This window comes from Aedes albopictus, chromosome 1 (genome assembly GCF_035046485.1).
Source record: "Aedes albopictus strain Foshan chromosome 1, AalbF5, whole genome shotgun sequence".
NCBI classification, from domain to species: domain Eukaryota; kingdom Metazoa; phylum Arthropoda; class Insecta; order Diptera; family Culicidae; genus Aedes; species Aedes albopictus.
This window is the reverse complement of record NC_085136.1, coordinates 260,168,473-260,185,977: the sequence shown is the minus strand read 5'-3', so window position 1 is coordinate 260,185,977 and position 17,505 is coordinate 260,168,473. Positions and strand designations below refer to the sequence as shown.

General features: G+C 38.6%; 1 protein-coding gene across 10 annotated transcripts in view; it reads left to right on the top strand.

The window, feature by feature from the left end:
- LOC115259828 (uncharacterized) overlaps positions 1 to 17,505 on the top strand; it is a 115,857-nt gene that overhangs the window by 24,181 nt on the left and 74,171 nt on the right. For 9 of the 10 annotated variants that reach the window (XR_009996495.1, XM_062846690.1, XM_062846684.1 and 6 more), the window contains 5 exons: positions 514 to 657; positions 985 to 1,059; positions 1,175 to 1,421; positions 12,905 to 13,226; positions 13,300 to 13,437. Coding sequence is in view for 9 of the 10 variants with exons in the window: in XM_062846684.1 (XP_062702668.1) it covers positions 514 to 657; positions 985 to 1,059; positions 1,175 to 1,421; positions 12,905 to 13,226; positions 13,300 to 13,437 (926 nt within the window). In the remaining variant the exon portion in view is untranslated. Of the gene's footprint in view, positions 1 to 513; positions 658 to 984; positions 1,064 to 1,174; positions 1,422 to 12,904; positions 13,227 to 13,299; positions 13,438 to 17,505 lie in introns of those variants that run through there. The other variant, XM_062846691.1, reaches the window with a different exon arrangement.

Sequence of the window (17,505 nt, the reverse complement as noted above, 5' to 3'; positions counted from 1 at the left end):
ATCGTGTTCATTTGACGAATTTCTTTTGTTTACTTTGCTAAGTGTATATACATAGATAACTACAAGTGCGATTTAAAAAGTTTCATCTACAGTTTTAATTACAACCGTTATAAAACTTTGAAACCTGTTCTACGCCTATAATGAAACCTTCAAAAACAATTAAACCAACTAGTATTGAAATAGCTACATGATTATTTATTAATTTTTGCAAGAACAAATGATTACAATTTTATTTAAGTTTTGCAACTTTAATGACGTATTACATTCAGCTTTTTATATATCACTGTTAGTAAGCTACCCATGACACGTGATGACAATAATCTGATTATCTATCTATGGATCATTGTTATCCATCAGCACCGAACATCATCGTCGACTAAATCAAAACTTATGTTTCATTGTAACCATTGTAATATTGCAACACATCACCAGTCGATGCAGAGACGACAGATATTCCGTGCCAGCTCATAAATTTCAATTCTCATTTCACCATTGACTGTCACCCACCTCCAGGACAACGACGATATGCATCTTCATTTCCTGCTGGATGAGGTCTACCTTCCGGACGAGGCGGAATACGGCAAACCGAAGGATACGTTTGCCATCAATGTAACACTGGAGGTGCCCTACGTTCGGCATCGTTTGGAGAAAGTTCAGGTAGGTAAGACAATGGATGGATAGTGTTGACTTACGATTCAAGCCTATCGCTATCGGTATTCCTAGAAATGATAGTTCGATTTGTTTGTCGGGACGCCATATCAAGAAGATTGGTAAAACTTTTTTTCTGTCTTTTGTCTATTAGCTTTCGTTTTTCTATCTGTTGTTTCTTATAATCGGACGTCTATCTGGCGAAACAGCATCAATTTGAAAGCAGAACACTATTAGCCAATCTTCTTGGCATGCTAGTCTTCGGTTGAGCTCAAGAAAATTTGAAAATTTTCCGCTTACATAGCCCCCCACATTTCCCATTTGGAATCCCCCCAGGTGCTGAACTGCTACGTGACCGGTCATGATCCAACAGAGAAGGTACATTCAACGCGTCCCACAACAACAATGGAGGTAGGTAAGTTGTGGTGCGAGTGATAATCCATTCCCCACTGATAAATCGACGACGTTCGAAAGGTTCCGTTCCAAGTTCTTGAGCAATGATAAATTTTCCGATTTCAATCAACAGTGGAATACAGATGAGATGGTTTCACCATCGATGGAACCACAGCAGGTAGAGACAAAGGAGCATCAGAATTACAACGACGGAGACGAGGAAGAGCCGGATGATTGGGAGTGGGAGCATCAGAAGAACTTGGGTAAAGTCTATGAGGGTGGAAAACGAGGTGGATTTCGATTTCAAGGAAACGATGAAGCCGGAGTTTATGACCATAGCTATGGTTTCGATGTCGATGGTGATGATCCATTAAGTAAAGGTAAATTTCACGGCAAGATGGTGTCGAATTGCCAGTTGCCATTAGTAGAGAAATTTAGTAAAAGTGCCAAATGACAATTGTTTTTTTTTCTCGTTCTGTTGTATTCTTACGTCTATTTTCGCACTCCTACAAACGGATGCCAATTTGAATTTTCTGACATGTACATGAGGTGTTCGAGTTGTCTCCTTTTCCAAAAACAGACAGTGCTTTGAAAAATTATTTCGCCGAAGCAAGGTACTGATTTGCTTTATCTAGCATGCAAAAATAATATTCTTGGAAGATGATAATTTATCTAGAAATTCAAATGAAACAACGGGATGCCGCCTAAGGATACACGCAGAATCTCGAGACAGCGTTGCCGTTGATTCGAGCCTAGGAGCATAGAGCGGTTTTGGAGTAGAAAACCCCAGCGCAGGCGGTAATGCTGCAGCATGGAACCCGGCAGAACATGGAACGATACAAACAGATGCGAAGGCAGTAAGCCCGTCTAATTTGGAACAAATGCAACCTGGAAAAAGTTTAGTGCAAGGAAATGAAACTGCAGTGCAAATCTTCAAGAACTTACAAGTTATTTCTAAACCTCAACACATTCCGCAACGGTTTCGTGCCGCGAGCCAAAACCTACAAGGATGAGGACGAGAGGTGGTTGAATGGTGCAAACAGCACTTTGATAAGCACCTAAATGGTGTGGAAGACGTAGACAGAGTTGCAGAGGGAGAGGACATGAATGGACTTATTCTTACACAGAGGTTTCTCCACCAACTAAAAATCAACTAATCAGCTAATAAGCTTGGCATAGCAATAACATTTTGTATGTGGCATTCAAAGTGCTATTCCAAAACTTCTTCCGTCGTCTGTCACCTAGAACGTATGAGTTCGTGCGCGAAGTTATCAAGTCTGCTTCATCGACGGCCGGTAGACAATGGATCAGATCTTCGCCGTACGGCAAACCCTTCAGAATTACCCTGAAAATTAGGACTCCATACATCATCTGTTCATCGGCTTCAAGGCAGAGTACAACAGTATCGAACACGCAAAGCTTTGGAAAATCATGAACTTGAACGGCTTTCCTGGGAAGCCACCCAGACTGATTATAGCAATGATAGACGGTGTGCGAAGCTGCGTATTTCGGGTAAACTATCCTGCGACAACTGCGACAAGTTGACGGACTGTAATATCTACTCTTCTACATTGCTCTGGATGGTGTGAGAGAACCAAGCCTAGACAGTGAATCAAAATTCAACCATCGCGTAACAATAATGACAATGTCGCAACCTGTATTTGTTGTGACAATCCACCCATTGCGACATATGTTTGTCCCAACTTGATCAGAATAGGACAAAGATCGTGAAACACGAGTTTAGAGATTTTTAAGCCTTGCATTGTGATTTTGGAGCGGTAACTTCGACTCGATAAACACTGTAAGACTACTGAAGATATATCATCAAGAAGTTTCGATTTTGGGTTGGTAATAATTGATTATTCACGAGTTGAAAAGCACGCAACAAATTCAGCTTCCGTTTTGCCTGCAACAAAAATTTTCGAGATCATGTCATTATCTGTTACCAGTAGGGATAAAGACTAATCGTCGCACCTTCTTTGTTGCTTGTTTTGTGCCTCTTTTGTCTGACAATTCTCTTCACTGGCCTGGATATTTTCCTGTTTTCGATCGTAGATACCTGTGCAAAAACCAGCATTGTTAACATGATTGGAAATAAAACGTCCCCAATTTTCAATTCAAAACCGTGGTAGAAGGCATGGAATAGAACTCTCTATTTGATTCCATAGGGCACTGCAAGCTGCGGTTGCTGAGGTATTATTTTTTTCTAAGTATTTGACGTTTCGTGGCCTTACGTGGTTTACGGTTTGGATTTTCCTTCAGAAGTTTCTTCTGGGATTCCCAAAAGGGTTCCGTCTGGGATTCCTTCAGCAGCTCTAGCCAGGATTCTTTCCAGGGTTTCTTAAGGAAAAACTTCAGAGGATTGCATTAGTTCCTGGATTTCTTCTGAAATTTATCTAGGAATTAATTCCGAGATTCCTCCAGGCGTCCTTTCTAGGATTTGCTGTTTTCCTGAGATTCCTTCAGGAATGTCTTCCGTGGTTTCTTCACAAATTTATTTTGGGGTCCCTCGGGAATTCCCGTCTATGGTTCCACAGGGAGCTTCGTCTGATATTCTTTTCGAACGGAAGGTGTTGCGTACCATCTACGGCGGAGTGCAGATGGATGACGGGACTTGGAGAAGGCGAATAAACCACGAGCTGCATCAGCTGCTGGGAGAACCAACCATCGTCCATACCGCGAAAATCGGGAGGCTACGGTGTGCGGGTCACGTCATCAGGATTTCGGATAGCAACCCGACTAAAACGGTTCTCGAGAGCCACCCGACCGGTACAAGAAGACGTGGAGCGCAGCGAGCTAGGTGGGTCGACCAAGTGGAGGACGATCTGCGGACCCTACGCAGAATGCGGAACTGGAGACAAACAGCCATGGACCGAGTGGAATGGAGACGACTACTATGTATGTACAGCAGAGGCCACTCCGGCTTTAGCCTGATCGGTAAGGTAAGTACTTCCAGAAGTTTTTTTTTCTGAGATTCTTTAATGGCTGAATCTGAGATTGCTCCAGGAACTCATTCCTTGATTCCTTCTGGGACTTCAAATGATTTATTCCAGGATTTCTCAAGGAGTTCCGGGAATCCTTTAGGAGTTCTATCTGAAATTCTCCTAACGGCCTTTTTTGGAATATCTTCAGCAGTTTTTCTTAAAGGGTTTTCTTAAAAAACAAGAAACCCCAGAAGGAACTGTTGGAGGAAAACCAGAAGGAACTTGTTTTTTTACCGTCACCTGTAATTTCATGCGGGGTTGCTTTAGGAATTCCTTCCGAGATTCCTAGGGTAATTCCACCGGGAATTCCTTCAGGAATTCCTTCGAGAACTTCTTCAGGAATTCCTCCGAGAACTCTTTCAGGGCTTCCTCTAAAATTCTGTTGTGGATTTCTCCCGGGAGTTCCATGCGAGACTCTTCCCAGAGTTCTTCTGAGATTTTTTAAAGATTTTTTTTAGATCCTCCTAGGATTCCCCGAAGAACTTGCAGTATTCCTATTCAGTATTCCTCAAACAAGTTCTCCGGGATTCTAGGAACTCCTACCTGAATTATTTCAGGAACGACTTCAAGGATTGCTTCAAGAATTTCTTCCGTGATTCCTAGTGTAATTTCGCCGAGCATTCGTTTTGGGATTCCTCCATGAACTAATTCCGGAATTCCTCCAGAAACTACTTCAGGAGTTATTCCGGAAACTGCTTGAGGATTTTTTCGGAAGATTCCTCCAGGAAATCTCAGAAAAAAAAATGCTAAGGTAATCCTAGAAAGAATGCCTGGAGGAATCTCGCAATTACCTAGAAGGAATCCAGAAACTCCCAACAAGAATCCTGGGAGTGGAAGAATCCCGACAGTGCTTTCTGGAGGAATACTGGCTAGAGCTCTGAAGGAATCCTAGACGGAAACACTTTGGGAATCTCAAAAGAAGCTCCAGGAGGAAACCCAGAGGGAGCTTCTGAAGGGATTCTAAATAAACCCCCGGAAGAATCTCAAGAAGAACTCCTGAGAATGCCATAAGAAACTTCTGGAGGAGTCCTGGAAGAAACTTGTGGAGCAACCGCAAAGGATGCAAGGGAGGATTCCTGGATGGAATCTTGTGGAATTCCAGAAGGACCCTTGGAGGGGTACCACCATCAACTCATAAATCAGCTCACTTTCTCACGCTCATGAACCCCACATGTTGCATTTAATCAAACCATCAATGAAAAGCCGGCGAACTTTTTCCAAGTCCGAATCGTAAACAACAAGACCACGAAATGTCAAAAACTTAGGAAAATTGACGTGTAATTTAACTTGAAAGCTAAATCTACACTCACTGGGAGTGAATGCCACTAAATCTCCAAGACCTATTGGCACGACTGTTAGAGGACTCCCTGAACCCAGAAGTTACTCCTGGAGGAATTCCTTACAAACCTTTTGTAGGAATTCTCTGAGCAATTTTTGGAGAAATTCCTCAAGGAAGTTCTGTATGAATTTTAAAAGAAACTCGAAATACGAAACCACAGTAACCTTATGGAGTAATTGCTTAAGTTATTGAGCAAAAGCATGAGCGTAGATGACCGCACAATACGTAGTCGCTACTCCGTGATTGAACGGAGCAATCGAAATTGCACGAAGAACCAATGAATAGGGCTCGGGACTAGCTTACCATTCTCAATGCTAATGGAGTAATTCCGTAAGGTATTCCTGGTAAATTCCTACAGGAATTTAGTTATAAACTCCTGAGAGATTGCCATAACAGAAATCTGACGGAATTTTTGAACTTACGGAATAATGTGCAGATACTACAGAAAGATTTTCTCCAGAAATCATAAAAAAGTTCTTAAAAGAATATTGCAAGAATCTTTTGAAGGAATTCAGGATGGATTTCCTGGATGAATCCCAATGAATGAATTCTTGAAGAAATCCCAGAAAAAACTCCAGAATCTAAGAAAGAACTTCAAAAGGAATCGCGGAACAAATCCCGGATAATTTTAGGAGAAAATCCTCGAAGAATTCTAGAAGAAACTTCCCTGAGGAAGCCTAGAAAAAGGTCGTGGAGAAGTTCCAGAAGGAATTCCGGAATGATTTCTTGAAGAAATCCAGAATGAACACCACGAGGTATCAGGAAAGGTACGCCTAGAAGAACCCAGGAAGGAACCCCAACAGTAATGGCAAAAGGTTATTGCGAACATAGCAACAGTAATCCTGGAGGAATCTCAGAAGGAATTCCTTGATAAATCATCCTGGAGAAATCCTAGAAGCAACTTCTAGTTAACTTTAGAAGAAAATGTAATTCCAGATGGAATTCCGGGAGAAACCGATGAAGGCACTTCTGGTGGAATCTTAACGAGAACTCCTGGAGGTATCTTAGAAGAAGGAATCCTCAAATCAAGGAAACCCTGATCTCCTTGAAAAATTTTAGAAGAAAATCCTGTAGGACTGCCTAAAGGAAGTCTTGATTAATCCTAAAAGATAATCTTGGGGAATCCCAGAAGGAACTTCGTAAATAAATCCGCCAAGAATCTAATAAGGAGGAATTTCTGTAGGAACTTTTTGGTGAATCTCAGCAGGGACTCCTGAAATAAACTCTCATGGAACACCTGAAGAAAATCTAGGAAGAATGATAGGAAGACTTTCTGGAGGAATCACTGAAAAAATACCTATGAGGATCCTGAAGGGAATTCATCCAGGAAATAATAAAGAATTCCTGGAGAAATCTCAGAAAAAAAACGCCTGGAAAAATACTGGATTAAACCTGCGATACCTCAAGAAAGAAATTCTCCTGAGCACGGTGCCCCCACAGACCGTTATTATAAAATAAAAATGTCCATCAAAATTAAGTTCAGGGATCGAATCCTGGTGCCATTCTGCACCTCTGGGCAAATTTTTAAAATAATCCCTAGGAGGAATCTCGAGAAATCTCGATTTGAAGAAATTTCAAAGAAATCCATGTTCAGATTGGACAATATCGCTTAAATACCTACACAAACTTTCCCTAAAGTGTTCAAAGTTGTTTCAATCCCGTATTTATTTAATAACGTTACTTCAATTATACATATTTACTACTCACCAAAATTAATTCACTGACTAAACTGACATAAGTATGTTTTCCTAAGCCATGCATCGGTTTTAACGTAAGCATTAAAAAACGATTTTTCCCTATTGTTGTATGAACATATTACACATCCCAATGTTATACATTAAAATTTTCCCTAATTCTTCAACATGTTAACTATATTACGAGGAACCAACCCTTCGAAGACCACAAAGCGATCTAAGATATGTGAAAAAAGTTATTGACTGAAAACCGAATAGCATGGAAACGCTGTTTAACATGTAAGGAATAACAATAAATAATCAAATCTCGTCATTTTATCGATAGGGTAAGGCTTCATAACTTTTTCCATGAACTTCGTATCGCTTTGCAGTATTCGGAGGTCTAATTCATCGTGAAGTTTTCTACAGAAACCATTCATCGTCATCATCAGTATTCGGAGGTCTAATTCATCGTGAAGTTTTCTACAGAAACCATTCATCGAATTGTTTTTAGGGACCAAGGGGTGACCCCAAGCGATTTTTCTTTGAAGACGTAAATTTTCTCATAGTAAATCGTATGAAATACTAAGAATAACGGGCGCTAAAATATAGTTTTCCCGATCGACCTAATATTTTGCACAGTTGATATGGGACCAAAATAGAACTCAAAAAGTATACAAGAACTAGAGCAGTGGTCACCAAATTGCGGCCCTTGAGAAGGTTTAGTGCGGCCCGCGAACTAATTAAGAAATATATTAGAAAGATTGTGAAAACTTTTTTTTTTGAAAACCCTTTTAAGAAGTAAAGAATTTAATCCCAAGCAAGATACAAATAATCAAAACTCTATTATGAATCAGTACAGTTAAATAACTTCAAAAATCATTTTCATCTCCAAAATAATTATACCAAAAAAATGCCAATTATGACTTTTTCATTTTGACTTTAAAACATTATTCTGAAGAATATAAAGAATATAAAGTCGAAGTTAAATCCTGAAACTCTATTAAAATTTTATTAAAATAAATTCTTAAATGTCTTGCGGCCCGCAGCCTTATTATAAAATTCAATTATGGCCCGCGTAGACAGTATGCCTGAGGACCACTGAACTAGAGTTTTTGCATTTTTTATATTTTTCATATAAACCGAGTCCCATGTTATTACATGGCAGCCTATTTATTATACCCATAAACAAATGGAATCGCTCCATAAAAAATCAAAAAGCGCTCCATAAAGAATGAACATATGTTCCATGAAAATGTGCAATGTTACCCATAAATAATTGAAAAAGTTCCATACTTTATGGAAAATGTTCCGGTAAAACATAAAATTTTCTCATTAAAAGTGAAATTTTGCACCAATAAATAATACTGAAATGCCCCATAATAAAATACAAATGATCCATAGAAAAATGCAAATGACCCATAAAAAAATAAAATTGTATCCATAGAAAATTGAATATTGCTCCATAGAAAAATTAAATTGCACCACAAAAAATTGAAATTGCACCATAGAAAATAGACAAATGCTCCATAAGTATTATCAAACTGCACCATAGAAAATATGAATTGCTCCATGAAAAATTGAAAATCCTCCATAGATAGCATTCTCATAATTTAATTCGACAGGGCTGAATTGCTCTACATTACACTGCTTTAGTGGTGCAAATGTTTAATGTTATGGAGAATTTTTATTTTTTATGGAGCAAATTGAGGGGGTCAGAAGCAGAGGGGTGTAAGTGACCAAAACCTTAGTTTGAGATAATGAACGAAAACTTTGACTCTTATAAAAAAAAATCAACAATATTCGAAAAAGTTTGGATTCGCCCCGAACACTCTACTATCAAGTAATTTCACCATCTGAGATGAAAACAGACATTATATACGCTGTTTTTCTGCAGATAGGGAAATTTAATTTTTTGGGTTAGTGTCACTTACACCCCTTTACCACCAAACTGTTGACTTACACCCCTTTGACACCAAACAAGTTCTCAATAGGCCATATACTCTACATGTAGACTCAAGTATTACTATGAATAAAATTGTCCCTAAAATGTTTAATTTCATTTTAAATGAATAATGCAAGCAACCACGATGATGTGGAAGCATCATTACTTTTCTGAAAAGCCCTTAATTTAACCCTAGTGGGATGTTGGGGTCATTATGACCCAGGCTCCCTGAACGAACACTGCACTATCGTGATGCGTCTAGCGTAACATTTTTAAAATACACAAACATAAAACCTTAGTGACCGTTTTGTCGGATCATTGTTACGTCAGTAAGAACCTACAGTATTTTCAAAAATGTAAGTTTATTTTATTTTTAAATGTAAATAAAAATACATTTCAACCTGATATATTAAAGAAGACAAAAATTATAGTAAACCGACTGTGCGGTTTTTTGACATACAGCTCCATAGAGAAGTCTCCCATAGAGAAGTTAATGTTCACACCGTTTCAGATATTTGCGAGTCTATAAGGGTAATACAGACAGAAACTCATTATTAAATTTATAAATAGGTAGGCGTGCGCTACTAATACATGTTTGATCCTTCCTAATTATGGAAATCGGCAACAATACGATTTAAAATCTAATTATTTATCATACGGATTCTAAAGCAGAGCCTAAATGCATACCTAAATGACACCATATACGACGTAATGATGCACTTTTAGTGTTATACTGCGTATATAAACTCGTCCCTGGCAGTGGTTTCCAACCAGTATGTAGTGTACTAAAATTTTTAGTTTGGACGTCTCACGATTTCAAGCGGTAATTTGTTAACTGCCCTTCGTTTCATCCTTGTTTGACAGCCTTTTTTAGGAGAAATAGACCTAATTTTCCCTAGAAGAAGACTGCCAAACACAGCCGAAACGACGGATAGTTAGCAAAGCACCGCTTGAATTCGTGTGACTGTACAAACTTTTGGTAATCAAATTGATAACCTAATTCTGATCTTCACGATCGTTATAAAATCCTAAATTTTGGATTGAAGAATTGTGAATAAAATGCAGTGTTGTAATCTTAATTGGTACATTATCGTCATTCGTACTCACGATGAGCAACTAAAAGAAGGTGATATTGTCATATTTTGGTATGAAAAAGTTCAGCAAAAATATCAGTCAATTAATTTACTATCAATGTTTGCGGTTAAGCCAGTCGAGTGAAAGTTTTACCTTATTCCAAAAGCTAGACTTCGCAAATACTGGCGTGAGTGAGAAATGGATAATGAGAAGGGCAAATGACGAAAAGGTTACTGCTCCTCTCAGTAAGACTCAAACTAGTAGAACACCATCACTGCCATTATTAACTTGAGAATTTGAATTGATTGAAACAATGTTGAGCAGTTATATTGGAACAACAGGTTCAATGCGATTTCCACATTTTTAAGAACACATTCGCCAAGTGAGTCGTGGGTCCATGCATAAGGCATGATTAAAACCGTATTCAACGAGATCATAGATGTACATTAAATCATAAAAAGAAATTGATTCAATACTTCATGTAAATATAATTAATTACTTACACCCCTCTGCCTCCAAGCAAATCTCCTCAACGGTTAAGCGTCATATTTTCAATCAATGTTTTAACATGCTCAAACATTTTTAAAAATTACGGGTCTTTGGCAACAAGCAAAGCTGATCTCGTAGAATCACGTACGATATTTATTTCAATTTTGAATTTTTGGTCACTTACACCCCTCTGCCTCTAACCCCCTCAATTGTATTTTATGTGGTGCAGTTTGATAATACTTATGGAGCATTTGTCTATTTTCTATGGTGAAATTTCAATTTTTTATGGTGCAATTTAATTTTTCTATGGAGCAATATTCAATTTTCTATGGATACAATTTTATTTTTTTATGGGTCATTTGCATTTTTCTATGGAGCATTTGTATTTTATAATGGGGCATTTCAGTATTATTTATTGGTGCAAAATTTCACTTTTAATGTGAAAATTTTATGTTTTACCGGTACATTTTTTATAAAGTATGGAACGTTTTTAATTATTTATGGGTAATAAGGCGCATTTTCATGGAACATATGTTCATTCTTTATGGAGCGCTTTTTGATTTTCTATGGAGCATTTGCAGTTTGTTATGGTTGCAATAACCTTTTGCCGTTATTACATATACGTCGTAGTTTCCTGTTCTTCCAAAATTTGTGTACTTTTAGATCTTTATTTAACACATATTTCTCAGTAATTTTCTAGTGTTCATGTGCAAGAATATGTAGCACTTTTCATTCAAAAAAAAAAAATGTTCAAAATTCTAGGCAAAGTAAATCAAAGATAATTGTACACATCGTATTCGCTCCTACGTGATTGTCCAGAGCAATCCAAGTTGCACAGAGAACCAATGAAAGTAAGGCTTGGGACTAGCTAACCACTCTCAATGTGCACAATTCGAGAATTCAACATTTGAAAGTCAATAACGGCGCTGGCCACGTCCTAACGGTCATCGGATCGATTATGTGTCATACCCGCCCCATGTAGGAGCGATGCATTTACAGCAAGGAAAAATACAATTACTAAACACTGAGCGCCTCTGTTCAAAATGCTGAGCAATATCGAAAAAAAGTATAAATTTGTTTTCGACTATTGTGACTGAAAACATTATTCATTTTAAGAAAACTGCCTTCAAAGACCTACTCTAGTTTTTGTTACCCTAACGTTGGTAATCAAAAGCACACATGACAAGCAACGTTTTTTGCATCCTTTTTTTCTGACTTTTGTACGCTGCCAAATGTTTGGTAAGTCAGTTTAATCAGTTAATTGATTTGGGTGAGTAGTAAATATGTATAATTGAAGTAACGGTATTACATAAATACGGGTTTGAAACAACGTTGAACACTTTAGGGAAAGTTTGTGTAGGTATTTAAGCGATATTGTCCAATCTAAGCATGCATTTCTTTGAAATTTCTTAGTATAAAACATCAAATCGAGATTTCTCGAGATTCCTCCCAGGGATTATTTTACAAATTTGCCCAGAGGTGCAGAAAGGCACCAGGATTCGATCCCTGAACTTAGTTTTGATGGACATTTTTATTTTATAATAACGGGCACCGTGCTGAGATTTCTCAGGGAGATTTTTTATTAGAATAACTCAATTTGAAAATTCCTCCAGGAGTACCTTCTGAGGTTACTCCAAGAGTACTTTTTGAGGTTCTCTCAGGATTTTTTTCTGTGGCTCTTCTTGGCGTTCATTCTGAAAGTTCTCGAGCAGTTCCTTCGAAGATTTATCAAGGAGTTTCTTGAGAGCTTCCTTATTTAAGGGTTCCTCCTTTTGAAATTTCTCTAGGGGTTCTTTCTGGGATTCCTCCAGATGTTTCTCTTGTTTTCCCAGAGTTCCTTCTGGGATGCCTGCAGCTATTTTTTCTTAGATTGATCACAAGTTCCAGCTAGGATTCCTGAATGAGTTGCTTGTCACATTCCTCTAGAAGTTCCTTCTTAGACTTCTTAAAGAGTTCTTCTTCCTTCTTCTGAGATTCTTTGTGGAGCTCTTTCTGGGATTTCTTCAGAAGTTTCTTGTAGGATTCATCAACGAAATCTTGGAAGAATCCCGGTCCGTATTCATGGAGGGTTCTCAGAACGAATTCCTTGATGAGTCCTGGAAGTTCCGGAAGAATCTCAGAAAGAATTCTTGGATAAATTTCGGAAGGAATCTCTGGAGAGATCTCTGGCATGGCACTCTGTGAGCAATCCTGGAGGGAACCTCTTAAGGAATTTTAGAGGAAACTCCTGGTAGAATCCCGAATATAGGTGCGCAACGTTAGGCAAAAGCTGTTTGCTCCATATTGAAACAACTATTTGATGATTTATAAAACCTAAACCCTCTGATTACCTATAATTTAACTGCAGACGTTTTTTTAGAAAGCCATCAGGGTTTTTCCGACCATCACCAATACCGCTATCAACAAGTCGAATCCCAACGAGCCAAACATGGAAGAAACTTTCAATTGACCACTAAACGAGCATCGTCCATACATCACACCACCAATCGGCGTCATCAATCGCCAGAATACGGAAACCGTATCTACTTTCACGACGACGACGATAGCCAAACAGCTGCCAATAGAGCCGCCAACGAAGATGATTATGCCTACGACCAGTATAATAATTACTACCATTTAGAGGGGAATGGCCCATCCCGAACCGAGAGATCCGGCGGAAGCAGTGCCCATCAGTTGAAAAAGTAATTCCCATTTGTAGATATTTGTGTGTATTAAACTGAAACTGAACAAAGTTTTTTTTTTATTTCGACCCAGATTTGGAGTTTATATGGTTAGATCTGATGATAACGCATCGCACGTAGAGTACTCTTCGGTGGTGAGCATTAGATACTGGCAGGATCCAGCAGCAACACCATCTGCTTCGCAAGCCGAGGATGTGGTGAACTACACCAGGTAAGTTGAATCGAAATGTTACAGTATAAAGCGTCAAATATTTGACGAAAATCAATCAAATGCTCAAATATCTGGTTTGATTAGTAAACTCTTTAATTCAAATATTTGATCCTATGTATTCGGGGCCTTAAAAAGATAACTAAGCCAGTTTTTAAGCACCTACTTTGTATAGCGCCTCTATCGGCCAAATAGCAAACTAATGAAGAATGTAAGGCGCTACCTGTAAATATGCCTGATATACTTATTCGATAACATTTGCAGGCTAAATTCCCCAAACTCTGGAATTCCTACAACACGGATTCCTTAATACTACCCCGAATCAGCTGTGTACTCGAAAAGGTCCAACTCAGATTGTCAGGCATATAACAAATAAGTCAGATATCAGGAGATTTATGATGTTTCCAAATGAAGTTTCAAGTCAACAACTTGACTCGTTTGCCGGTACGCCACTCGCATGAAAATGCAAATCAATCAAATTTCAATTACTAATTGAGACCGGGCGGCATCCGACTTACTGGACTGGTTGGCTGGCATTCACTATGACCGCGAGGCTGCGATGGCCTGGCCATTATCACCCCATTAATAGTGCGGTGGCCTCCAGCATATCCACTATATCTATAACTGCGTTGTTGTTGTTAGATCTATGCGAGCGATGCAAATGACAGTTTGTGTCGTTGTCCTCCAAGCAGCTGATGCGGTTCGCCCAGCTTCCATTCTGCGGCATCTAGTGAAAGATGCCACCATCAGCTCAGCAGAGACATGGTGACACGGGTTTGCGTGGTTACCCCACCCAATAATGGTTATCAATTATAACTAAAATTGACTTCGGAAGCGGAGGTTCACACTGCTGCACCACCACACGTCACGTCACAGACCAGAGGTCACAGTTTAACGGACGCTAACAATAAATGGCATTGCGCATTTATGTGGCTGCTCAATTCGATGGGAAGTGTAATGCGATGTGGCGACACTATGGTTTGGTGTTGAAACTGATGGAGGAGATGTGATGGTGGGTATAAATGAAATAATTTGATTAGATAAGGCAAGTGGTTAATCACTGGGAGAATGCCAAGAAATAATGCAGGAGCCCCGGGAGGAATTTCTGTAGATATCAAAAGAAAAGTATCACAAAAGTAATCCCAGAAGAAATTGTAGTAGGAATTAAGAGAATAATTCCTGAAGGAATCCCGGAAGAAGTCTCTGAAGAAAGGAATTCATGGAAGAATTCCGAAAAGAATCGTACCTGAAGGAATTATTTCTGAAGGAATAATTAAAAGAACTCTAGAAGTATTTTCGGAGGAATAACGGGATGAAATCCTTAGAGCAATCCGGTAAAAGTTCAGGAAGGAATCATTAGGTAAAATTCTGATGAAATTCCTTAAAGAATACAGGAGGATTCCTCAAAAGAATCTCTAAATCAATTTTTGTATACCGGGAAAATATTTCTCACGAATCGGTTGCTTGATTTGCATCCTTCCTCGTTAGAGAGTGTTTCGGGCATCGGAGTTGTTTGCCCTAGCTGATCCGGATTGCCACGATGTCCATTCGGACACCACAGAATCCTTAACGAAAACCCCCTGAGAAGTTCCTCAATTCCCCACCCAAAAGAAACACCCAAAAGAATTCCGTGAAAATCAATGAAGGAATAGCGGGACGAATTCTTGGCGGAACACCTAGAGAAATCCAGGAGCAATCCCCAATGGAATCCCTAAATGAATCTCTGGAGGAATATCTCATAGACTAGCGAGAGCAGTCCAGGGAAAAAAAACCCAAAACGAATCCCCGGAGAAAACAATGAATGATGTTGGAAGGAATCCCAGGAGAAATCTCTACAAGAATCCCGAGAAGAATCTTTGAAAGAATCCCTGAATGAATCTTGAAAGGAATCCCGGAGGGATGTTCAGGGCAAATCAATGAAAAGTTCTCGGGAGGTATCAATAAAGGAACCCCGGTGTAATCCCTGATGCCGGAAGATACTCTCGGATGAATGCTTGGAAGAATGGTTAAAGTAATCTGGGGAGGCACTAAAGGACACAACGAGTCATTGGAAGATTCCTCGACGGATACTCAAGGGGCATTTTCGAATCAATCTCGGCAGTTATCGTTGAAAGGAATCCCGTGAGAAATCCCAAAATAAATTCTGGTGTAATCGCTGAAAGAATCTCGGAATTAATTCCTGAAGAAATATCTGGTGCTGTTCCAGGGAGAATCCTTAGTGGAATACTGAGAGGAATGCCAAGAGAAATCCTGGGGGACGATTGCTAAAATTGTTGAATATTCTCAGAGCCTTGTATAGACATCTAGTGCGGTAATTTTTAACTGAAAATCCTCTCGCTACATATACGCTGTCCGATCACTTTTGCATATTTTGAACTCCTTGTTACGCCCAGACCGGTGAACTGAAACATTTTGTACTTCGTATAAGTAAAATTCAGCATATTTGTAGTTCCGTGTCAAAAATTGAGCTCAATCCATCAAAGCAACCCATAGTTACAGCCTCTCAAAGTTGGGCATGTCAATAAAAATAAATTTGAAGTCCCTTTGAAGCAACAAAACTCACGAACGAATGAACCGATCAGCATGACTCTTGCACGGTTCGATTCGTATTCATGGAAAATCAACAAAAATGTAAGAACATTGATAAAGTACTGATAATGATTATAATTTATGAACTAGGAAGAAAATCAATACGATACGATGCAGCAATGACTGCAACGGTTGTCAAACCACCAACGACGAAACCACCGGTGAATCCACTACACCTTGACAAAACAAAGTTTCAAATGTCATTTTTTTTATTTTGCCTTGGTTGACCAAACCATGTGGAAATTACTCTGTTGAAAATGCTTTGACATCCACTGAAACATGTGCTCGATGAACAAATTGAGATTAGAATAAAGAAAATAAATCCACGTACTCCGGTGAGACTCGAACTCACGACTCCACGACTCGCTAAACGGGCGCTTCTATTCCTTCATGCTACGGAGTCACTCGACTATCTTCGTCGCCAGTAGGCGAAGAACTGAACTGAGTTCGAGTCTCACCAGAGTACGTGGATTTCATTTCATAATTCAAAACTCAATTAGTTTATCGATCACATGTTCTGTTTTGAAGAACTCGCTGCAGAAATGCTTAAAAAAATTCATCAAAAAAATCCATGAAGAAATACATAGAAATATCATTTGACGGATTGGAAGGAAAACGCTTGAAAAAATAAAAATAAAAATAATTGAAGAAATTCCTAATGCATTTCTCTGGATAATTGCTGAAGGGATCATATCATAATCGTTTTTTGAAATCTTTTGGAAATTCTTGGCAATATTACTGAAGGAATTCTCTTAGAAACGCAAGGAGAAGTTCCCGAAGCAATTGCTGGAGCAACTTTGAAGGATTCGCTAAGAAGTGTTTGAAGTAACTCCTATATGATTCATAAACGATATCCAAGAAAGAATTCTTGGAGAAGTTTCTCATGGAATACTTGGGAAAATATCATGGAGGTTTCGTGAAGGAAATCAGGAAGAAACCTTGGTGTTATTTATGACATTTTTAAAGGTATCAATAGAAAAAAAATCCTGATGGAAACCTTGAAAGAATACCTAAAAGATCCTTTGAAGGAATCCCAGTAGAGTTTTTTGGAGGGAATTTCAGTGGAAATTTTTAAGATAATTCTTACACTTTTTATACGAATTTCTGTACCATTAGATTAATTTCTGTATCCTTGGAAGGATTATTGAGGGAATTTTTAAAGCATTTCCAGCAAAAAGCTCAAAGGATCCCTATAGAATTTATTGAGGAATCCCTATAGAATTTCTCGGAGGAATTTGTGTGAGAATCTGAGGAAAAAAATCTTGCAGGAGTAATTCTCAGAGGATTTTTTGGTAGATTTTCTAACAAAAATATTTGAAATTCCTGGGAAATCATTAAAGAAATTTGTAATGGAAAACTTGGATGAAATTATTTTAAGAAATTTTAAAAGTATACTTGGCTGAATTCTGAACGAATCTTTGGAAAAAATCCTAAGAGGACTGATTAGATGAACTGCTAAAGAAAACTTTGGAAAATTTTTGA